Source organism: Cervus canadensis, chromosome 22 (genome assembly GCF_019320065.1).
Source record: "Cervus canadensis isolate Bull #8, Minnesota chromosome 22, ASM1932006v1, whole genome shotgun sequence".
Lineage (NCBI taxonomy): Eukaryota > Metazoa > Chordata > Mammalia > Artiodactyla > Cervidae > Cervus > Cervus canadensis.
In genome coordinates, this window is record NC_057407.1 from 51,524,846 (window position 1) to 51,549,298 (window position 24,453).

The following is a 24,453-nucleotide window of genomic DNA, read 5'->3' on the forward strand; positions in this document are numbered from 1 at the left end:
TGAATATGCATTCGAGCAAGTGGGCTGAGGGAAGCAGAGTGCCCGCAATACCATGGGAAGTCCAGACTCATTCATTTATCAGACATTTGTTGAGTATTTATTATGTGCCAGGCACTGGGATAAGGGCTGTGGAGACAGTGAGATGCAGAGATAGTGAGCCATGGCCCCTACTCTCTGGAAACTTTTTCTCCAGAGAAAGGAAATAACCCATAAATTGCGTCATGACACAGTGACCTAGACGGTACGGTCACAAGGAGCTGAAGAAGTTACTTATGGTTTCTTGTTCACACCTGCACATAAAATGCACCAAAAGCATTTAAACTACATACTCAGTGCTTCAAAACAGGAGTCCTCAGTCTCTATTTTCTGCACAGTTTTCATATTAATCTAACTTATAAGGTCCCACATTCCTGACCTGCTGGTGGCATGGTGGCCTCATGCCTAGGAAACTGAGTGGCTTGCGGGGCTTTGAATACTTTTCCCATCATGACTAGAGACCATAAAGAGTGAGCTGCCCCTCATTCCACAGGTCTGACTGAGCACACTTGATTTATATCACTTATCATTCTGCATACTGTGCTTGAAAGGGAGAGGTTGGTTACAAGGCCTCAGAGAACGATCAGGGAAAATGAGATGGGTCACTGCTTACCATTCATGTTTAACCATGTTTTCAAGTGAGAAATACACATGCATCTCAACCACTACTAGATGAAAACATACAGAAGAGAGGAGTGCAAAATTGAGGACTACCATTGTGGCTTATGTTAATTCTAGTGTTAATAATATTTCTCTAGAAAATGAAAACTCTGGGTCAGATATGAAACTGGATGGCACTCTGTGACAACAGGTGTAAAAAGGAGATATAAACCAGGACTTTTTGTCATTCAATCCTTCTTTCCTGTTTGCCAGAGCAAAAGCCGGAAAATATTACAGAATTATTGGAAAATATTGCCAGCTTATCTTCAGTCTAATCAGGGGCTGATGCCAATTGCATCTGCTCTTGCAGGTATATTGTCATTACTAGAATAAATATGGGCTTTGACACCCGTTACGTTATTAACCCACTAAATGGTTCATTCTTCCTTCAGCTGCAAGAATAGCAGCACATTTTCACTGTTTATCTCAGGGCTGTATCTTGAGAGAAATTGATAGCCATGTACTACATCAAGACTAAGAAGATACAATGGTTATACAGCAAAGGAAACCATAAACAATACAAAAAGACAACCTACCGCCTGGGAGAAAATATTTGCAAATGATGCAACACAGCTTGATTTCCAAAATAAACAACAGCTCACATAACTCAACGACAAAACAATCAACAACCCAATCGAAAAATGGGCAGAAGACCTGAAGAGACATTTCTCTGAAGGAGACATACAGGCACGTGAAAAGATGCTCCCCATTGCTAGTTATCAGAGAAACACAGATCAAAACCACAATGAGGTACCACCTCACACCAGTCAGAATGCCCATCATAAAAAAATCTACAAACAACAAATGCTGGAGAGGGTGTAGAGAAAAGGGAACCCTTCTGCACTGGTGGTGGGAACGTAAGTTTGTGCAGCCACTATGGAAAAGAGCTTGGAGGTTCCTCATAAAACTAAAATTAGAGGTGCCATATGATGCAGCTATCCCACTCCTGGGCATATACCTGCGCAAAACTCTAACTCAAAAAGATACATGGGGGACTCCACTGGTGGTCCAGTGGCTAAGACTCTGATCTCTCAGTGCTGGGGCCCGGGGTTTGATCCCTGGTTGGGGAACTAGATCTCACATGCCACAACTAAGACTCTGTGCAGCCAAATAACCAAGTAAAAATAAACATTAAAAAATATATATACACGGGATTTTCCTGGTGTCTACTGATTAAAAATGCAACTGACAGTGTAGAGGACATGGGCTCAGTCTCTTGTCTGGGAAGATCCCACATGCTGCAGAGCAATTAAGCCCATGCCCCACAAATAATGCAGCCTATTGGCCCTAGAACCTGTGCTCGGCAAGAGTAGCCACGCACAGCGATGAGAAGCCCACACACTGCAACAAAGAGTAGCCCCTGCTTGCTGCAACTAGAGAAAGCCTGCATGCAGCAACAAAAACCCAGAGAAGCCAAAAATAAAATAAATTATTTTTTAAAAGGCACATGCACCCCTGTGTTAAGAGCAGCACTATTCACAATAGCCAAGACATGGAAACTACCTAAAACTCCATCAAGAAATGAATAGATAAAGATTTGGTATGGACTTCCCTGGTGGTCCAGTGGTTAAGACTCTGCACTTCCACTGCTAAGGGCATGGATTTGACTCCTGGTGGGGGAAGTCTTCCATGCTGTAAAATGAGGCCAAAACAATTTTTTAAAGATGTGGTGTACATACACAGTGGAATAGTACTCAGGCATAAAAAGAATGAAATAATGCCATTTGCAGCAACATGGATGGACCTAGAGATGACCATACTAAGGTAAGTAAGTCAGAAAGAGAAAGACAAATATCACATAATATCAATTATAGGTGGAATCTAAAATACGACACAAATGAACTTATCTACAAAACAGAAACAGACACACAGACATAGAGAAAGGCTGTGGGGTGGGACGAGTGATGGATTGGGGGTTTGGGATGAGCAGATACAAACTGTTATATACAGAATGGATAAACAACAAAGCCCTACTAGAGCACAGGGGACTATACTCAATACCTTGTAATAACCTGTAACAGAAAAGAGTCTGAAAAAATATATACACACACATATAACTGGAGATGTAATCACATGTATATATACATGTATAACTGGAGAAGAGAATGGCAAACCAGTATTCTTGCCTCGAGAACCCCATGAACAGTAAGAAAAGGCCAAGAGATATTACAGCAGAAGATGAGCCCCCCAGGTCAGAAGGTGTCCAATATGCTACCGGGGAAGAGCAGAATTACTAATAATTACTAATAGCTCCAGAAAGAATGACACAGATGGGCCAAAGTGGAAACGATGCTCAGTTGTGGATGTGACTGGTGGTGAAAGTAATGTCCAATGCTGTAAAGAACAGTTTTGCATGGAAACCTGGAATGTTAGGTCCATGAATCCAGATGAACTAGACATGGTCAAGCAGTAGATGGCAAGAGCGAACATCATCAACATCTTAGGAATCGGTACACTAAAATGGACTGGAATGGGCGAATTTAATTCAGATGACCATTATACTACTACTGTGGGCAAGAATCTCATAGAAGAAATAGAGTAGCCCTCATAGTCAACAGAAGAATCTGAAATGCAGTACTTAGGTACAACCTGAAAAACAATGGATGATTTCAGTTCATTTCCAAGGAAAACCATCACAGTAATCTAAGTCTACGCCCCAACCACTAATGCAGAAGTAACTGAAGTTGACTGGTTCCATAAAAACCTACAAGACCTTCCAGAACTAACACCAAGAAAAAGATGTCCCTTTCATCATAGAGGATTGGAATGCAAAAAGTAGGAAGTCTAGAGATGCCTGGAGTAACAGGCAAGTTTGGCCTTGGAGTACAAAATGAAGCAGGGCAAAGGCTAACAGTGTTGTCAAGAGAACTCACTGGTCACAGCAAACACCCTTTTCCAACAACACAAGAGATGACTCTACACATGAATACCATCAAATGGTCAATACTGAAATCAGATTGACTATATTCTTTGTAGCACAAGATGGAGAAGCTCCATGCTGTCAGCAAAAAACAAGACCTGGAACTGACCGTGGCTCAGATCATCAGCTCCTTATTGCCAAATTCAGGCTTAAAGTGAAGAGAGTAGGGAAAACCACTAGACCATTCAGGTATGACCTACATCAAATCCCTTATGACTGTACCGTGGAGGTGACAGATAGATTCAAGGGATTAGATCTGGTGGACAGAGTGCCTGAAAAACTATGGATGGAGGTTCATAACACTGTATCGGAGGCAGTGACCAAAAGCAAACCAAAGAAAAAGAAATGCAAGAAGGCAAAGTAGTTGTCTGAGGAGGCTTTACAAATATCTGAGGAAAGATGAGAAGCAAAAGGCAAGGGACAAAGGAAAGATCTACCCAACCAAATGCAGAGTTCCAGAGAATAGCAAGGAGAGATAAGAAAGCCTTCTTAACAGAACAACACAAAAAAATAGAGAAAACCAGCAGGATGGGAAAGACTAGAGATCTCTTCAATAAAACTGGAGATATCAAGGGAACATTTCATGCAAAGATGTGTACAATAAAGGACAGAAACAGTAAGGACCTAACAGAAGCAGAAGAAATTAAGACGAGGTGGCAAAAATACACAGATGAACTATACAAAACAGATCTTAACAACCCATGTAACTACAATGGTGTAGTCACTCACCTAAATCCAGATACCCTAGAATATGAAGTCATGTGGGCCTTAGAAAGCACTACTATGAACACAGCTATTGGAGGTGATGGAATTTCAGCTGAGCTATTTCAAATCCTAAAAGATGATGCTGTGAAAGTGCTGCACTCAACATGTCAGCATATTTGGAAAACTCAGCAGTGGCCACAGGACTGGAAAAAGTCACTTTTCATTCTAATCCCAAAGAAGGGCAGTGCCAAAGAATGTTCAAACTACTGTACAATTGTACTCATTTCACTCGCTAGCCAGGTTGTGCTCAAAATCCTTCAAGCTAGGCTTTAACAGTATGTGAACTGAGAACTTCCAGATGTTCAAGTTAGGTTTAGAAAAAGCAGAGGAACCAGAGATCAAACTGCCAACATTCGTTGCATCATAAAGAAAGCAAAGGAGTTCTAAGGAAACATCTATTTCTGCTTCACTGACCATGCAAAAGCCTTTGATGTGTGGATGACAACAAACTGTGGGAAATTCTTAAAGAGATGAGTTCTAGCAATAGCTAGAACTGAACATGGAACAACAGATGGTTCCAAATTGGGAAAGGAGTACAAGGCTATATATTGTCACACTGCTTACTTAACTTCCAAGAAGAGTGCATCATGCAATGTCAGGCTGGATGAATCACAAGCTGGAATCGAGATTGCTGGGAGAAATAACAACCTCAGATATGCAAAATGATATCACCCTAATGGCAGAAAGTGAAGAGGAACTAAAGAACCTCTTGATGAAAGTGAAAGAGGAGAGTGAAAAGCTGGCTTAAAACTCAACATTCAAAAAAACTAAGATTGTGGTATCTGGTCTCATCACTTTACGGCAAATAGAAGGGGGAAAAGTGGAAGCAGTGACAGATTTCATTTTCTTGGGCTCCAAAATCATTTAGGTGACTGCAGTCATGAATTTTCTTGGAAGGAAAGCTATGACAAACCTAGACAGTGTCTTAAAAAGCAGAGACATCACTTTGCTGACAAAGGTCCATATAGTCAAAGCTATGATTTTTCCAGTAGTCATGTATGGATGTGAGAGTGGGCCATAAAGAAGGCTGAGTGCCAAAGAATTTATGGTTTTCAAACTGTGATGCCACAGAAGACTCTTGAGAGTTCCTTAGACACCAAGGAGATCAAACCAGTCAATCCTAAAGGAAATTAACCCTAAACATTCATTGGAAGGGTTGATGCTAAAGCTGAAGCTCCAATACTTTGGTCACCTGATGCAAAGAGCCAACTCATTAGAAAAGACCCCTATGCTAGGAAAAATTGAAGGCAAAAGAAGAGGGCTGCAGAGGATGAGATGGTTAGACAGCATCACTGACTCAGTGGACATGGATTTGAGCAAACTCCAAAAAGATAGTGAAGGACAGGGGAGCCTGCCATGCTGCAGTCCACGGGGTCGCAAAACGTCAAACACAACTTAACACTGAACAAGAACATAACTGAATCACTTTGCTGTACACTTAAAAGCAACACAACATTGTAAATTAACCAGACATCATTGTTTTTTCTTTTTGGCCTGGACTGGTTGACCACCTGAGTATGAGACTTCAGCTGGTCTCATGAATGAGGCATTTTGAATTAGACGCAGAGTTCCACTGTTCAGTGGAAATGCTGTGTACAAGAGTAGGCCTGGAAGGAACAAATAACTTACATGAGCAGGTGGCTCAGGTTCCCAGGGCACTTGCTTCTGCTGCTTTGCTATCTCTCCCTCAACCCACATCTATGGGCTCCTGGGGAGTTTCACACAACAGAGGGGAAACTTCGGGCTTGCTCTACCCTTGAGTGTCCATGGTGTGGCACTAGTCCTCTCCACTCTGGGGCAGAAATAAAAACAGTAGTAACATAAAAGGACAAATATTGTATGCTTCCAGTTACATGAGGTTCCTAGAATAATCAGATTCATAGAGACAGAAGGTAGGACAGCGGTGGCCAGGAACTGGGGGTAGGGAGCGGAGGAACAGGATTTATTGTTTAATGGGTACAAAGCTTCAGCTGAGGGCAGTGAAAGAGTTCTGGAGATGAACAGGAGTGATGGTTACACAACAATGTGAAGGTATTTAATGCCACAGAATTGTACACTTAGAAATGATTAAAGTGGTAAGTTTCCTGTTATGTATATTTTCAGTTCAGTTCAGTTCAGTCGCTCAGTCATGTCTGACTCTTTGCGACCCCATGAATTGCAGCATGTCAGGCCTCCCTGTCCATCACGGTAGCAAAAGAAAATTCTCCCAACGTGTGGGACTTTGGTTTAAATGAAAGGAGAGATGGCCTTATCTGTGGATCTGCACTGGTTTATGCATAATGCCTAAAACAGCTAGTCAGAAAATTGAAAAGTGCAACGCTGAAAAACTGATAATAAGATGTCAGTATGGACCTCTTGAAATGAACAGTCTGGAAATGTGTACATAGCCTAAGGCCCCCAAAGACGTCAGTGGAGAGGGTGCCCCTACCCTAAGTAGTCCAGTGGGCACCTTGGAGGACTGAACTTGTTCTCTGGTTGTCAGTCACCTCTGTCTCCAGCACATCTGTGCCTGTGTATTGGAACCAGGCATGTCGGGGCCATGGTGGCAGAGACGGAACCCACGCAAGAGTGCAGTAACACAAACTTCTCTTCTTCCTTAGATTTGATCTGGTTACCTCCACTGCTCGGTGTCCAACATGCCAACAGGCAGAGGCTACAATGAGTCCCCACAGAGCATCGATTCCCTGGCTGGCCCCTCTTGTTGGTTATGTGGGAGATAAGCTTATATTGGATTCCTTTTCTCACAGGGGTCACAGTTATTAATATTTGTCCTCATTGGAACAGATCCTTAATCTAGATATGATTTTGTCTTGTTTGCCTGCCTTGCTTCTTCTAGCATGATATCGTCAACTCAGAATGCCTCATTGATGGCCATGGAATCACACAGTACAGCATCTATAACCAAGAAACTGATTCTGCCACAAAGGCAGTAGGGAATGGAGTCATGTCCTTGAGTCTTACTCTATGTGCCTCACCCAGAAAGAGATGGCTTGATTAAAAGGTACTAGCTGAGGGTACCAGCTGAGCTAGTACCCTAGAGTGGTTAGGGCACTCGCCCAGGATACAGTATATGCCTTAAACCAGCCGCCAACGCATGGTGTCATCTCTCTTATAGACAGAGTACACTCAGAACCAGGGAGTGGAAGTAGGAATGACCTCCCTTCTATTGTATATGATAAATCACCTATCAAAATTCTGCAAACCATCCCCACAACCTTTAGACTGGTGAATTGGAAGGGGTGGGTAGGCAAGAGAGATATATTTCCACAAGGAACACACAGGCATATGCCAGTAAATTGGAAACTCAAATTGCTCTCCAACAGACAGAGGAGGTCCCTCTACTAGCTAGTGGTTGGTCCCGATTACCAAGGGGGTTGCTGCTACCTGATGGGGGAATGGATGACTATGTCTAGATCCCAGGAAACTGTCCAATAGCAACGGTCAGTGAGAAACCATGGCAAACCAATAAAGGTGGGTCCTCAGCAGGAATGAAGGTTTGGATCTCTCCTACTAGTTAAAAAAAATCACGTTGGCCAAGAGGCTCAGATGGCAGAAGAGCAATATTGCAATGATTATCAAATGACACCTCTTGTCCAGTTGTGGGATCGAGGACTGTACTATCTACATTTAATGATAAGTGTTTACTTTTTTCTCTGTATGTGAGACAGCACTAATGTGTAAATAAGCAGTGATGGTGGTTAACATTATTGTTTAGCTCCGAGTGAGAGTCTGATTGAATGGACTGAGTCCCAGATCATATAGAAACTGATAGAACTTTGTGTTTCCCGTTTTGATCCCAATTATGTTCATGCAAATGAAAGGAAAAAACAGATGGACTGTGCTGGTTGATTTCCAACTGCCTCTTGGGATCCACTCTGCACCCACTCTGCCTGACTCTGCAGGCAGGATGTCCTGGGAGGAGGACTGCTGAGGACCAGGGCACCTGTGTCCTCTCGGCTATCTGATGGTTCAGCCACCAGGGGCAGCAGGCGGAGTCTGAAGGGCAGAAGGAGCGAGAGGCGGGTATTTCTCCCCCACTGGCTCCCTACCAGACCACGGGCAGCAATTATGTTCCTCTTCCTGTGGTGAACCTCTCCTTTCATGACCACATTCCTGCTGGGTTTTGGTAACACCTCCACCTCCCCTCATACCTTCAGACCTCAAGGTGGTACCCCTTCCTGCTGTTGATAACCCCTAGAGCTTTAACATCCCTTACTGGTTCTCTCAACCCTGCCCACATCTCTGTCTGTGGTCCTTTCATTAAACTCTCTTCTGTTAAACCTATTTATTTTTCAGGGCAAGAAATGAATTCACTATTTTTGAAACAGTTGTTATTAAGGTATAAATAACATTCAACACAATGCACAGAGTTTAAGTGTACAGTTTAGTGACAAAGTATATACACTCGGGTGACCATCATCCCCATCAGAGACAGAATGCTCTCATTTCATCAGAAGCTCTATAGGTTCCCACCTCCTCAAAGCCACCAGACCATTGTCACCACAGATGAGAACCACCCCTTTGTGAATTTCATATAAAAGTGGAATCATGCAGGGACTTGCCTGGTGGTCCCCTTACAGTATGAACTCTTTTGCTAAATCTTCCTTCACTCATCATATTTTTGAGACTCATCCATGTGATTGAGTGCATCAATATTTACTTCCTCTTACTGATGAAGGGTATTCTATTGCATAAACATGATGCAGTTTGGTTTTCTGTTCAGTCAATGGATGACATGTGGGTTGCTTCCGGTTTTTAGTTATTGTGACTAAAGCTGCTATGAAATTTGGGTATAAATCTTTTTGTGGACATTCACTTCTTTTTTTTGGATATACACCCAGGAATGGAATTCTCTGTCTTTGGAGAGGTGTATTTTAACTTTATATGAAATAGCCAAACAGTTCTCTAAAACAGTTGCACCAATTAAACCTTTAGAGCATGCTATCTCTCCAAATCAGGCCCGGCCAAGACAGGCCTGAATAAAGACAAACTTGAAAATGTCATTCGGATTCGCTAGTAATATCCAATAGACTATTCTTAAAAAAAACGGTGGTAGGCACAGTTCCTGAAGCAATCAAAGCGCAGCTCCTCCTACAGGTGCCTGGTGTCCCCTCCCCACCGCTCTCAGCGATCACCAGGCGTCAGAAGGTCCCCTCCAGCCCAGACGTGTGAATTCTCACTCCTCAGCTTACCAGCTAGCTGTTAGAAGATGAACAGTTAAGTCAATTCATTTACACTTACACGTGAAAGACTGTCAGGCCTTTTAGGGAAAAAGAGTCTCGCTAGCCCGTGTGTGTCACTCCCCAGAATGAGGTTGGCCAGTTAGTTTTCTTTAAAAAAAAAAAAAAAAAAATTCTCCCACTGCAGGAGGACTCCAGCTGCAGTCAAGAAGCAGAGGGCAGAGTTAGGCATCCGATTTTTCCCGGTCCTCCTGGAGGGGCTAGGCCTCTCAAGACTGCGTCCCCCTTTCTCAGAGGGTGCCCAGGCAGGCGGGGATTCCCTGAAGCCGGTGCTCCGGTCTCCCCCCTCCTCAAGCCCTTCCCCTTCGTCTGGGAGGCGCCCTGGGAGCCTGCCGTCCGTCCGGCGCAGCCTCCTTTGGCACCGAGACCCCAGGTGCCCAGCGCGAAGGCGGAGCCGGGCTGCTGCCGCCTCCCCGGCGCCGCGGACGGGACCCCCGGGAGTTTGGGCCCCCGCGCTGCGGCTCCGGCGTCCCCAGCCTCTCAGGCCCGCCGCGCTCCCCCCTCTCTGCGCGCGGGGGGCTAACCTTGCGACGCGCGAACGGAGCGCAGCGCGCGGAGCCGAGGGGCGCGCGCTGGGCAGCGGCGCGGGCAGCGGGATCTCAGCGCGGTCAGAGCCCGCGCTCCAGCTGCGGGCCCACGGACGCCCCGCACCATGGCTGCCGAGGGACCCGGCCCCGGCGCCCGGCTCTGGGCGGCGGCGCTGCTCCTCCTTGGCCTGCCGCGCCTCTCCATGCCGGCGAATGGTGAGTGTCCGTGGAGTGTCCACGAGGCGGCGGGCCCCGGGTGGCTCACAGGGTCTCGGTGGGGAAAGCTAAGCTCGCCTGGGCTGCCCCCGGGGACGAGCCCAGAGCAAGGCCAGCTGGGGCGAGAAGGAGGCGAGAGGCCGTCCTGAAACCCTGCGTCCCCTCTCCCGCCTCCTCGAGGCGCCGCGAGCCGAAACGCGCCCTGGAGTCCCTCAACCACCCCTTCCTGCGGGGCGCGCACCAGAGAAAGCCTGTGCTTTGATCTCACAGCCCTGCCGCTAGCTTTCCAAGATCTCCTTGAAAAGTCTGCAAAATGAAATCACGTCTAGGGTGCCTGGAATCTCCGCTGCAGAGATACGATTTCCCACGTCTATTAAATGTGCTCCTAATGGCAACGCCGCTGATTACAAGACTCCCTTGGAGTTTTGGCTTGGTCCGGGAAGAGCTGAAAGACGAGAGGAAATCAGCTAGGTGAAACAGAGAGGAGAATATACTGGGGAGAGACGATGGCACGTGCAAAGGCCCTGTGAGTGGCAGGGGAAATGGGATAAATGATAGAGTGGCTAGAGTGCAAAGTTCAAGGTGAGGCTGTCCTTCCACAAGAAACTGGAGAAATAGGTAAGAACCAGATTATTGCAGATTTTTGAGAATTGACCTATCTTTTTGTTCGCTTGTTGAACCTGAATTCAGCTTTCAATACTTCTCTTGAATTCGCAGAATCACAACCTTAGATCAGTTCAGTTTCAAAAAGCTAATTTAGCTGTCTTTTGATTTTGGAACAAAATCCCCGTTGACTTGTGCAGAAGGATATGATGAAAAAGAAGCCATCAGTTCTCACATCCATGAGGGATTCTAGTAAATCAAGCTTGGGACAAGTTAGGTTGATGAAGGAAAAAAACCCTAGGCTGATTCAGGATGCTTTGTATATCTTAAAATGTCATCACTATTTAGCAAACAATATTGGGTGAAAGGACAAGATTTGACAAAAAAGAAGCACAGTGGTTAGGGAAAGGAGAAAGCCAGAGGAAAACCTCCAGGTATTAAAGAAGTTTTGTCCTAAGTGCCAGATTGTAGGACTCTTTGCTCATAATTAAGGCAAGTGTCTGGTTTCTCCATATCCTCAGAGAGAGTGTGAGAGGAAAAAAAAAAAAAAAAAAAAACACTGTTAACTTTGAAGGCTTCTAGTGAACACTGTGAATTTTTAATTAAGATAAAATTCATGTACAATTTACCATTTTAAAACACACAATTCAAATGTTTTTTAATATAGTCATTATGTTTTACAACTATTACCACTCTCTAATTTCTGAGTATTTTCATCACCCCAAAAGAAATCCCATCCCTATTAGCAGCCAATCCACTCTTAGTTCTTTGCTCTAGTAGTTTTTGGCCTGACATTGAGTCATGAAAAATTAAGCTGATTTTAAAGAATGCAACTAGAATAAATTGCAGCTGGTACTAACTTTTGAACAATGTATACTATTGTACCCATTTTATTTCCTTTTAAATATACTGCAATCCATGAGACTTTAGTTTCACCCCATTATAACTGCTTAAGTGGAATGCCAGATGGATATGGAGCAACATGGCTTGATTTGGATCATAGAACATCTAAGACAGAAATATCATCAGACAAGGAGAAAGCAACAAGCATTGCTGTTGTTCAGTTGCTACGTTGTGGCCGACTCGTTGCCACCCCATGGACTGAAGCACCCCAGGCCCCTCTGTCCTTCCCTATCCCGCTTTTCTTGGTAACACTTGCAGAAATGCCTGAGTTTCTCCTCTTTCTCCTTTCCTTCTCCCTTCTTCCCCGATGGCGAACTACAGGTACCTTTGCTTTCAAGAAACTCCATTTGCTGAGCTCCAACTTTTATAATAGAGCCATTGAAGAATTAGAATCTATTTATGAAAGGAATCTTTTCTTTACTAAATATATGCTTAACTACCACCACTTTTCACACTTAGGGGATTTGTGTTCTACAGTGATGGAAGGAGGAAGATGAAATGTGCAGCTAAACTGATGTGTTAGGACATTTGAAGAGAGAATTTGAAGTTATTAAAAATTCCATAGACCTATTAAAAAATAAGTCAAACTCAAATGACAAACATTTAGTTTGCCATTGGACTAATTAGATATGTATCTTATACATAAAAGAGACCTGCTACTGTAATTTTAAAATACTTTTGAAACTGAAAAAATCTTCTCATTAACTGGATGCAAATTAACTGTGTTTGGGTAATGATTGCAGGAAAAGATCATTCATTTAACAGATAATTTGAGTATCTACCATATAGGTTACTGCCCTTGCTATTGAGGATAGAATGGCAAGGAGAAAAAGGTCCTTGTTACCAGGGAGCTTAAAATCCAATAGGGGAGGGACTTCCCTGGTGGCCAAGACTCCATGCTCCCATTGCAGGGTCCCAGGTTCAATCCCTCGTCAGGGAACTAGATCCCACGTAGTGCAACTAAAGATCCCTCATGCTGCAGCTGAAAGATTCCACATGCTGCAACTAAGCCGTGGCCCAGCAAAAGAAAAAAAAAAAAAAATCCAGTGGGGGAAGAGATGCATTAAGCAAATAATTATGTGAACAAAATGTGAAATTGCAGTTCTGATAAGATTAAAGGACGGAAGTACTATGACAGCATGTATTAGGAGATTTTTCATTTGGTGTAGGAGGATCTGAAAGATGAGCAAGAACTGACCAGGCAAAGGCGGGAAGGAAAGGGATCTAAATAGAAAATGATGTATAAAGAAACTGTGAGTCACTGAGAAAATGGGACATGTGATAAGAAACAGTTCTGGAGTCCAGAGTCCAAGGTGGAAGTAGTTTAAGATGATGCTAGGAGAACTGACATGTGGCCAAGTTTTGTTTTAATCCCAAAATGGAAAGGAAACCATTGAATGGCTTCTAGTAGTAGAGTGACTGATCAGGTTTGCATTTTGAGAAACTCATCCTGAGAGTAGGAAGAATGGATAGGACCAGGGCAAGACGGATGTGGAGAGACCATACAGGATGGTATTTCACTTGTCCAGGTGAGAGAGGCTGGAGGTGAAGAGAAGGCTGGGGTGAACAGAAAGGGTCTGGACTGAAGAGAAAAATGTGAGTCATCCATGTCAAGATGGTTTGTGAAAGGATGTGTATAAATGGAATCCTAGGGAAAGATTTTATAGCAAGATGACCTACTTTAGTTTCTCCACAGATTCATTGAAGTATAAATACTGAACTAGTTCTAGTAGTTTTTTAGTGGATTCTTTAGGATTTTCTACATTCCAAGATTATGTCATTTGCAGATATATTTTTCTTTTTTCCAATCTGGATGCTTTTTATTTCATTTTCTTGCCTAATTGCCTTGGAGAGAACTGCCAGTACAATGTTGAATAGACGTGGCAAGAGTGGATAATCCTTGTTGACAAGGATCATAGTAGAAGGTATTCAGCATTTCGCCATCAAGTGTAATGTTAGCTATGGGATTTTTGTAGATGCTTTTATCAGATTGAAGAAATTCCTCTTCATTCCTAGTTTGTTGAATCCTTTTTATCATGAAAAGGTATTGAATTTTGTCAAGTGCCTTTCTGCATCTATTGAGATGATCGTGTAGTTTTTGTCTTTTATTCTATTGATAAATTGTATTATATTAATTGATTTGGGGGTATAAGTCAACCTTGTATTCCTGGGATAGATCCAACTTAGTCACAGTGTATAATTCTTTTTTTTTTTTTTAATTCTGCTGGACTTGCTTTGCTGGTATTTTTGTTGAGGATTTTTGTGTCTATGAGAGATAATGGCCTATAATTTTCTTTTCTTGTGTCTTCTGTCTGGTTTTGGCATTAGGGCAATGGTGACCTCAAGGACAAAGTTGGGAGGTGTTGCTCTCTGCTGTTCTATTTTTCAGTTTTTATATTCTAACCACTTTTTAAACTGAAGTATAGTTAGTTTACAATGTTGTGTTAGTTTCAGGTATAGAGCAAAGTGATTCACTTTTTAATAGTCTTTTCCATTATAGGTTATTACAATATGTTGAATATAGCTCCCTGTGTTACATAGTAGGTCCTTGTTGATAATCTGTTTTATATATAGTAGTGCATATACATTAATCCCAAACTCCTGATTCGTCTCCCCCCTCATCCTCTTTGGTAACCATATAAGTTCGTTTTCTGTGTCTGTGAGTCTATTTTTGTTCTGTAAATAAGTTCATTTATATCACGTCTTAAATTCCACATGTAAGTGACATCATAAGACATTTGTCTTTCCCTGACTCACTTCGCTCAGTATGACCATCTCTAGGTTCATCCATGTTGCTGCAAATGGCATTATTTCATTCTTTTTTACAGCTGAGTAATATTAATATTTTCCATCTTTTTGGTCATTTTACTACATTTTGGATGATGTCTTCTGATTTCTTTTTCAAGGATAAGTTCTTTGTTCAAATGTGTCTGATATGCAGTCAAAAACATTTATTACATTTTAATTTTATCATTTAAAAAAAAAATTCTAGATTTCCTATTTTGTTCTTTTTCAAGTCAGCTTAGTAACTTTTTATAGCTTCCTGTTCTTTGCAGATATTTTCAAATTTGTTATTTCTCTAAATATAGTAATCGTCATTGACGATTGTTAGTACCAGCATTGGACTTATTTTTAGGTCAGCGTCTGTTACGTGCTGTATCTGTTGCTTCTTACTCATAGTGCTTCGTTTCCTTGTACTCTTCGCTGTGTTTTGCTTTGGTGGTCATTGCCTTTGAAAAAAGTGTTTGCATGGGATTTCCTATAGCATAAGATAAAGGTGTTTCCCCGCCCCGATTTGTTCCTATGAGGTGTCTGGGTAAATGGTAGTCTCAGGCCACTTTAGGCTACATCCATGGCTTGACGTATTTTAGACATCCATTTTTTGTTAGGACTACAGATCTCAGCAAAGATTAGCATTTGGGTTCCTAGCACCAAGATGACTCATCCGACAGTCTTCAGAATGAGGGGAGGGGATATGGTTTACCCTTGTCCACTCTTTTATCTTGAGAGTTCAACGTTTCAGACTCTCAGACTCACGTGTGCATGTAGCAGGGACGTGCTGGAGGAGGGAAAAGATGTCTAGCAGGTTTCTTACATCATGGGAACCCTTGGCTTTCACTTTTATCTCCGGGGTTTGACCATCAAAAAACCCGTGTCTAATTTCATAGCTGTTTTTTCCCCAGATACACAAATGCTATTAATACAAAAGTGTCTTGAGGGTGCATGCTTGCTTCTTCAGGTAGGACTACCAAGTATTAATACAGTTATTCAGGTCATTTTCTGCACACTGGCACCATGTCTGAAGGAACTCCAGTCACCTTCAGGTATGTTTATTGCGAAAAGTTTTTGCATTTTTTTTATTATAGCTTTTGGCTCCAAAGCTGGGAAGATTACTGTGTTTGTGGTAACAATTTTGCAGTAGATGACAGTTAAGGTTCTTATTTGATTAAAATCAATATTTTATGTTAATTTTGCTGACAGACGTGAAATGTGACATTTTAGGTGGGCTTTTTCTCCCCTGCTTTTACCTTAAAACAGGGTCCCTACTTGGTCCCTTCAAGAGGTTGCTGGGGACCCCAGCACTCCCCCCTGCAACATGGTTTTCTTGCCCAAAGCTGCCTTTTGCTTTTAGACTCTTTTGCTCTCCCTGAGTTCACGTCCTATTCCACCCATCTCTCCTATGTTTCTTGAGGTTTCTTGCCCATAGATTGATGGAGTGCCGGCAGCCAGGGTGCAAGAGACGAGGCCACTGCTGTCTTGTCTGGTGGGGAGAAATGCAGCTACACAAGCGCGCTCATCGTGGGAAGTAATGATGTCCTGAGAGAGGAGGGAAGCGACCTGCTGGGTGTGAAGCCACACTCCAGGGCAGGGCAGCAGAGGGAGGCAGAGCTGAGGCTGAATCAGGGCCTCGGACACCAAGTGACCCAGCCCAGGGGAACCTAGGACGCTGAGCCTTAGCATACGGGGTTTGTAAAATGCCTTTTTATCTATTCTTTTTCAGTGTTTTAATTTTTATACAATTTTGAAGGTTACTTTCCATTTACAGGTTAGTGGTCACACCATCACGGTTATCTGGGTCGTGAAGATCTTTTTTGTACAGTTCTTCTGTGTATTCTTGCCACCTCTTCTTAATATCTTCTGCTTCTGTTAGGTCCATACAATTTCTGTCCTTTATTGTGCCCATCTTTGCATGAAATGTTCCCTTGGTATCTCTGATTTTCTTGAGAGATCTCTAGTCTTTCCCATTCTATTGTTTTCCTCTGTTTCTCTGCACTGATCACTGAGGAAGGTTTTGTTACCTCCCCTTGCTATTCTTTGGAACTCTGCAATCAGATGGGTGTATCTTTCCTTTTCTTCTTTGCCTTTAACTTCTCTTCTTTTCTCAGCTATGTGTAAGACCTCCTCAGACAACCATTTTGCCTTTTTGCACTTCTTTTTCTTTTTTGGGGGGATGGTCTTGATCACTGCCTCTTGTACAATGTCACAAACCTCCGTCCATAGTTCTTCAAGCACTCTATCAGATCTAATCCCTTGAATCTGTCACTTCCACTGTATAATTGTAAGGGATTTAATTAAGGTCATACCTGAATGGTCTAGTGGTTTTCCCTACTTTCTTCAATTTAAGTCTGAATTTTGCAATAAGGAGTTCATGATCTGAGCCACAGTCAGCTCCTGGTCTTGTTTTTGCTGACTCTATAAAGCTTCTCCATCTTCGGCTGCAAAGAATATAATCAATCTGATTTCTGTATTGACCATCTGGTGATGTCCATGTGTAGAGTCTTCTCTTGTGTTGTTCTAAGAGGGCATTTGCTATGACCAGTGCGTTCTCTTCGCAAAACTCTGTTAGCCTTTGTCCTGCTTCATTTTGTACTCCACGGCCAAACTTGCCTGTTACTCCAGGTATCTGTAAACTTCCTACTTTTGCATTCCAGTCCACTATTAATGAAAAGGACATCTTTTGGGGGGTGTTAGTTCTAGAAGGTCTTGTAGGTCTTCATAGAACTATTCAGCTTTTTCAGCATTACTGGTTGAGGCATAGACTTGGGTTACTGTGATATTGAATGGTTTGCCTTGGAAATGAACAGAGATCATTCTGTTGTTTTTGAGATTGCACCCAAGTACTTAATTTCAGACTCTTTTGTTGACTATGAGGGCTACTCCATTTCTTCTAAGGGATTCTTACCTGTAGTAGTAGATATAATGGTCATCTGAATAAAATTCGCCCATTCCAGTCCATTTTAGTTCACTGATTCCTAAAATGTCAATGTTCACTCTTGCCATCTCCTGCTTGACCACTTCCAATTTACCTTGACTCATGGACTTAACTTTCCAGGTTCCTTTGTAGTATTATTCTTTACAGCATCTGACTTTACTTCCATCACCAGTCACATCCACAACTGGGCGTTGTTTTCGCTTTGGCTCTGTCTCTTCATTCTTTCTGGAGTTAGGTCTACACTCTTCTCCAGTAGCATATTGGGCACCTACCGACCTGGGGAGTTCATATTTCAGTGTCATATCTTTTTGCCTGTTCATACTGTTCATGAGGTTCTCAAGGCAAGAATACTGAAGTGGTTTGCATTCCCTTCTCCAGTGGACCACATTTTGTCAGAAACGTTTTGTCCAGACATCCTGGAAAGTGAAGTCAAGTGGGCCTTAGGAAGCACTACTACAAACATAGCTATTGAAGGTGATGGAATTTCAGCTGAGCTATTTCAAATCCTAAAATATGATGCTGTTAAAGTGCTGCACTCAATATACCTGCAAAGTTAACTCTGCAGTAGCCACAGGACTGGAAAAGGTCAGTTTTCATTCCAATCCCAAAGAACGGCGATGCCAAAGAATGTTCAAACTACCACACAATTGCACTCATCTCACATGCTAGTAAAGTAATCCTCAAAATCCTTCAAGCAAGGCCTCAACAGTATGTGAACCGAGAACTTCCAGATCTTCAAGCTGGATTTAGAAAATGCAGAGGAAGCAGAGATCAAATTGCCAACATCCATTGGATCATAGAAAAAACAAGAGAGTTCAAGAAAAAAATCTACTTCTGCTTTATTGACTACACCAAAGCCTTTGACTGTGTGGATCACAACAAACTGGAAAATTCTTCAAGAGACGAATACCAGACCACCTGACCTGCCTCCTGAGAAATCTGTATGCAGGTCAAAAAGCAACAGTTAATACTGTAAAGTAATTAGCCTCCAACTAATAAAAATAAATGAAAAAATAAAAATAAAAAAAAGATGCAACAGTTAGAACCAGACATGGAACAACAGACTGGTTTCAAATTGGGATAGAAGTACATCAAGGCTGTATATTGTCACCCTGCTTATTTAACTTATATACAGAGTACATCATGTGAAATGCTGGGCTGGATGAAGCACAAGCTGGAATCAAGATTGCTGGGAGAAATATCAATAACCTCAGATACGCAGAAGACACCACCCTTATGGCAGAAAGTGAAGAAGAACTAAAGAGCCTCTTGACGAAAGTGAAAGAGGAAAGTGAAAAAGTTGGCTTAAAACTCAACATTCAAAAAATTAAGATCATGGCATATGGTCCCATCACTTCATGGCAAATAGATGGGGAAACAGTGGAAACAGTGAGAGATTGTATTTTCTTGGGCTCCAAAATCACTGCAGATGGTGACTGCAGCCATGAAATTAAAAGACACTTGCTCCTTGGAAGAAACACTATGACCAACCTAGACAGCATATTAAAAAGTAGGGATGTTACTATGCTGACAAAGGTCCGTCTAGTCAAAGCTGTAGTTTTCCCAGTAGTCATGTATGGATGTGAGAGTTGGACTATAAAGAAAACTGAGCACCCAAGAATTGATGCTTTTGAGCTGTGGTGTTGGAGAAGACTCTTGAGAGTCCTTTGGACTGCAAGGAGATCCAACCAGTCCATCCTAAAGGAAATCAGTCCCGAATATTCATTGGAAGGACTGATGCTGAAGCTGAAACTCCAATACTTTGACCACCTGATGTGAATAACTGACTCATCAGAAAAGACCCTGATGTTGGGAAAAATTCAAGGTGGATGAAGGGGATGACAGAGGATGAGATGGTTGAATGGCATCCCTGACTGGATGGACGTGAGTTTGAGCAAGCTCCGGGAGTTGGTGATGGACAAGGAAGCCTGGAGTGCTGCAGTCCCTGGTCTTCCATTTACAAATATTACAAAATACTGGCTATATTCCCTGTGTTGTGCAACACATCCTTGAGCCTGTCTTACAGTCAGCAGTTTGTACCTCCCCCACCCCCGGATTTCCCCTCCCCTTTTCATTCCCCCTACTACTTTGTTCTCTGTATCTGTGAGTCTGCTTCTTTGTTGTTATATTCACTATTGTTGTATTTCTTAGATTCCACATTTAAGTGATATTGTACAGTATCTGTCTTTGTCTGACATATTTCCCTTCTCATAATGCTCTTGAAGTCCATCCATGTTGCTGCAAATGGCAAACTTTCATTCTTTTTTATGGATGAATAGTTTTCCGTTGTGTATATCTCTCTATCCATTCATCTACTGATACACAGTTAGGATGTTTCCTTGTCTTGGCAAGGAAATTGCCAAGCATTGTAAATAATGCCGCTAAGCATCTTTTTAAATGGAAGATTTGAAGGACTTATCCAGATAAACATGCCAGAACAGATAGTTGATTTTTTTTTTTTTAAGAGTAAAAAATTATAACTGTCATCAGTTGGTCCCAGGGATGAGTGCACTGTGGTAGTTGCTGCGCTTCAGTCTTTGAGCAAGTGGGAGAGACCACAGTCCTGACAGGTGTTTGCCCCGGGGGGCGTCTGCTGAGGTTAAATTCCCTGGGATCCTGGAATCAGCCTGTGTCTGTGCTTGTCCTCACACAGGGAAGCTCTTCGTGCTGGAGTCTCAGAACGGCTCTCGGGGCCTGGCACTGGAGGCCGCGCGGCTTTCCTGCAGGAACAGGGGTGCTCACCTGGTGTCTGCAGATGAGCTGCGGAAGGTGGTCCAGGACTGCGCCTTAGCGGTGTGCACCACGGGCTGGCTGGCGGATGGCACCCTGGGGTAAGTCAGGCCAGCGGGGGGCACTCTCCTCCCAACCTACCCCACTGCCCCATCAGGGCTGATTTGGTGGCTCAGTCATCGTTCTATTGAGGCACCAGGATAGACAGAGTGCAGTGGGCTGTGGCTTGCAGTATATTTTTTGGTTTGAGTTCTCATATAAAAACATATTTCTGGAGTTCTGTTGCAGTCTTTTCCCCCTTGCTTTGTTATTTTGAATTGCCTTTTAGGTTACAAAAATAATACATGCTCATAAAGATTTCAGATAATTCATATATACAAAGCACAAAGTGAGTTTCTCTCTTCTTCCCTACCTCAGAGTTAATGACCCTTAACTGTCTGACGTATGCTCTTTATCTCCTTTTCTCTGTGGAGGTTCATCTGCATCCATGAGAAAAGAGGAGCATGGCATGGGGGTTTTAGAATATAATTACAAATTCTTTCACATTACTCCCATTGAGAAATGCGGTCAATGTCCTTTCCCTTTGTATTTTGTTTGTTTTTATATTACTCCTTATTTTTTTGGCCTCACCGTGTGACCTGTGGGATCTTCATTCCCCACCCAGGGATCAAACCCTTGCCTCCAGCAGGAGAAGCACAGGGTCTTAACCACTGGATTGCCAGGGAAGTCCCAGTGTCCTCTACCCTTGAATGAGGGACAGCGTAGAATTGCCTCGACCAGGAGAACACAGCGGGAGTGATACTCTGAGGCTAGGTCGGAAAAAGCCACTCTCCGGTTTCTGGGGACACTTACTTTTGAGATGCTACCACTGAGAAGTCCTAGGAAGCCTGGGCCACATGGAAATGCCCTGTGTGTGCACTTTCACCAATAGCCCCAACTGATTTCCCAACCACTAGCAAGCATTAACTGCCTCCGGGTGATTCCAACCCCCAGCTATTGAGTGAGCCAGCCCAGCCTTAGATGAGTCTCCCCAGATCAGCCTTAGACATTATATAGCAGAGACAAGCCTTTCCCATTGTGCCCTATCTGAATTCCTGACCCTTGGAATCCTTGTGGAGAAATAATTCTGTGGCTGGCTAGGAGAAAACATCCCATTAGTGCTGCTAACTGCTCTGTTTATTAGTCATAGACAGAGAGGGCAGGAGCCATTCCACTTTTTCCTTCATGCCACAGGAATGTGAGAGAACAAATGGGCTCCAAGAACTACTTGACCCTGAAGATGTCTGGCTGGGAAATAGCCACAGAAAACATACACAACCATGCTGATTCACATCCCCAAAGGTGAAGCAGCAATTGAACAAAGAGAACAAATGAAACTACCTCCAAAACTTTTCAGTGACTCTGGAATTGTGACTCTCTCTGCCTCATATTTGACTTCCAAGGTCCTAAATCAACAAAATATGACCAGTGATAATACGTGTTTCCCTAGTGTAGTTAAGTATGGATACTTTTAATAACTCTGTTACTATCAATGAATCAGATAATCAAGGTATTCAGAGATTCTAAAGAGCCAGCTTGGAGCCAGGCTTAGGTCTCCTAGGCATTACAAATCGAAACTAAGTCATTGGAAAGATTTATCTTCTGAGGGTTTGCTGTAATGTATTAAAACATATTACATAGTGGATCTCTACCTTGCTTAGATGATATTTCTTTATACAGTAAACACGCTTATTTGATATATTTACTAAATGACATATTAAAATAGTTTTCCATGTTAATATTTCTGGAACCAAGAAGTATCTAATCATTAGTAGTACATTTCACTGTGGGTCCATCTCCCCTCCCCACCAAAAACTGACTATTAAATGCACAGTGCAAGGACTTCCCTGGTGGTCCCGTGGCTAGGATTCCACGCACCTAATGTGGGACCCTCAGGTTCAATCCCTGGTCAAAGAACTAGACCCCAGATGCTGCAACTAATAAAATAAAAAATCCTGCATACCACAATGAAAATCAACGATCTCACGTCACAACTAAGACTCGGTGCAGCCAAATAAAATAAATAAATAATTTTTAAAAATTTCTTTAGAGGAAAATAATATTATCCTAGATTATTTCTACAAACTATGTTAGCAAATAAAAGACTTGTCACATAGTATAAAATAATCAGTCACATGGGGAGGCACCAGTCACATGGGGTCAGTTTTCATTCCAATCCCAAAGAAAGGCAATGCCAAAGAATGCTCAAACTACTGCGCAATTACACTCATCTCACACGCTAGCAAAGTACGCTCAAAATTCTCCAAGCCAGGCTTCAACAGTACATGAACTGTGAACTTTCAGATGTTCAAGCTGGATTTAGAAAAGGCAGAGGAACCAAAGAACAAACTGCCAACATCCGCTGGGTCACAGAAAAAGCAAGAGAGTTCGATAAAAACATCTACTTCTGCATTATTGCCTATGCCAAAGCCTTTGGCTGTGTGGATCACAACAAACTGTGGAAAATTCTTTAAGAGATAGGAAGATAGGAATACCAGACCACTTTACTTACCTCCTGAGAAATCTGTGTGCAGGTCAGGAAGCAACAGTTAGAACTGGACATGGAACAACAGGCTGGTTCCAAATAGGAAAAGGAGTACATCAAGGCTGTATATTGTCACCCTGCTTATTTAAGTTATATGCAGGGTACATCATGAGAAACGCTGGGCTGGAAGAAGCACAAGCAGGAATCAAGACTTCCAGGAGAAATATCAATAACCTCAGATATGCAGATAACACCACCCTTATGGCAGAAAGTGAAGAACTAAAGAGCCTCTTGATGAAAGTAAAAGAGGAGAGTGAAAAAGTTGGCTTAAAACTCAACATTCATAAAACTAAAATCATGGCATCTGGTCCCATCATTTCATGGCAAATAGATGAGCATACAGTGGAAACAGTGACAAACTTTATTTTGGGGGGCTCCAAAATCACTGAAGATGGTGACTGCAGCCATGAAATTAAAAGACACTTGCTCCTTGGAAGAAACACTATGACCAACCTAGACAGCATATTAAAAAGCAGAGACATTACTTTGCCAACAAAGGTCCATCTAGTCAGAGCTATGGTTTTTCCAGTAGTCATGTATGGATGTGAGAGTTGGACCATAAGGAAAGCTGAGTGCTGAAGATTTGATGCTTCTGAACTGTGGTGTTGGAGAAGACTCTTCACAGTCCCTTGGACTGCAAGGAGATCCAACCAGTCCATCCTAATGGAAATCAGCCCCTAATATTCATTGGAAGGACTGATGCTGAAGCTGAAACTCCAATACTTTGGCCACCTGAAGAAGAACTGACTCATTTGAAAAGACCCTGATGCTGGGAAAGATTGAAGGCGGGAAGAGAAGGGGACAACAGAAGATGAGGTGTTTGGATGGCATCACCGACTCAATGGACTTGAGTTTGAGTAAACTTCAGGAGTTGGTGATGGACAAGGAAGCCTGGCGTGCTGCAGTCCATGGGGTCACAAACAGTTGGATACGACTGAGTGACTGAACTGAACTGGGGAGACAAGGCAACAATAATAAAAATAGCCAATAGAAATTCTAGATGTTAACACTCGTAGATGCAGACTTTAAAATAACTCTTTAAAATGTTCAAACTACAAAGGACCAAAAGGAGAATCTTGCAGAAGGCTGAAAACTATAAAAATAACCAAATAAAAACTCCAGAAATGAAAAATACAAAAGCTGTAATTAAGAAATTAATAGCTAAATCTAACAGCTGATTTTAAGAGTCAAAGAGAAAATTAATGAACTGGAAGATATTTTAGAAGAAAATGTCCAGAATAAAGAACAGAAGGGATGAAAGTACAGAAGAAAGAGTACAAAGCGAAGAAGATGCATGTCATTGGAATTCTAAAAGGAGAAGAGAAATAAGATGAAGCAAAAGTAATATGAGATTTAGCCACAACTGTGGAAAACTACTCACACACAGATTTAAGAAGCCCTGGGAAGCCCAATCAGGATAAATAAAGAGTTTCATAACTTGGAACAAAATAGTAAAACTGGTAAGAATCAAATATGAAGAAAAACTGTTAAAAGCAATAAGGAAAAGAAAGAGTACCTTCAAAGGAGCAACAATAAAGTGACAGTGAAAGCCCAAA

General features: G+C 42.5%; 2 protein-coding genes across 4 annotated transcripts in view; one reads left to right on the plus strand and one right to left on the minus strand.

Moving 5' to 3' along the window:
• FBXL2 (F-box and leucine rich repeat protein 2) overlaps positions 1 to 24,453 on the minus strand; it is a 117,647-nt gene that overhangs the window by 81,074 nt on the left and 12,120 nt on the right. The window contains exon 1 of one of the 3 annotated variants that reach the window (XM_043443497.1): positions 9,623 to 9,644. The exons of the other annotated variants lie outside the window; for them this stretch is intronic. The gene's annotated coding sequence lies outside the window, so the exon portion shown is untranslated. Of the gene's footprint in view, positions 1 to 9,622; positions 9,645 to 24,453 lie in introns of those variants that run through there. 3 annotated transcript variants of the gene reach the window in all.
• Positions 9,762 to 24,453, plus strand: part of SUSD5 (sushi domain containing 5) — a 41,970-nt gene continuing 27,278 nt past the window's right edge. Inside the window, exons 1-2 of the mRNA XM_043443491.1 lie at positions 9,762 to 10,364; positions 20,237 to 20,414. Of these exons, the coding sequence (XP_043299426.1) occupies positions 10,274 to 10,364; positions 20,237 to 20,414 (269 nt within the window). The 5' untranslated portion in view covers positions 9,762 to 10,273. The remainder of the gene's footprint in view (positions 10,365 to 20,236; positions 20,415 to 24,453) is intronic.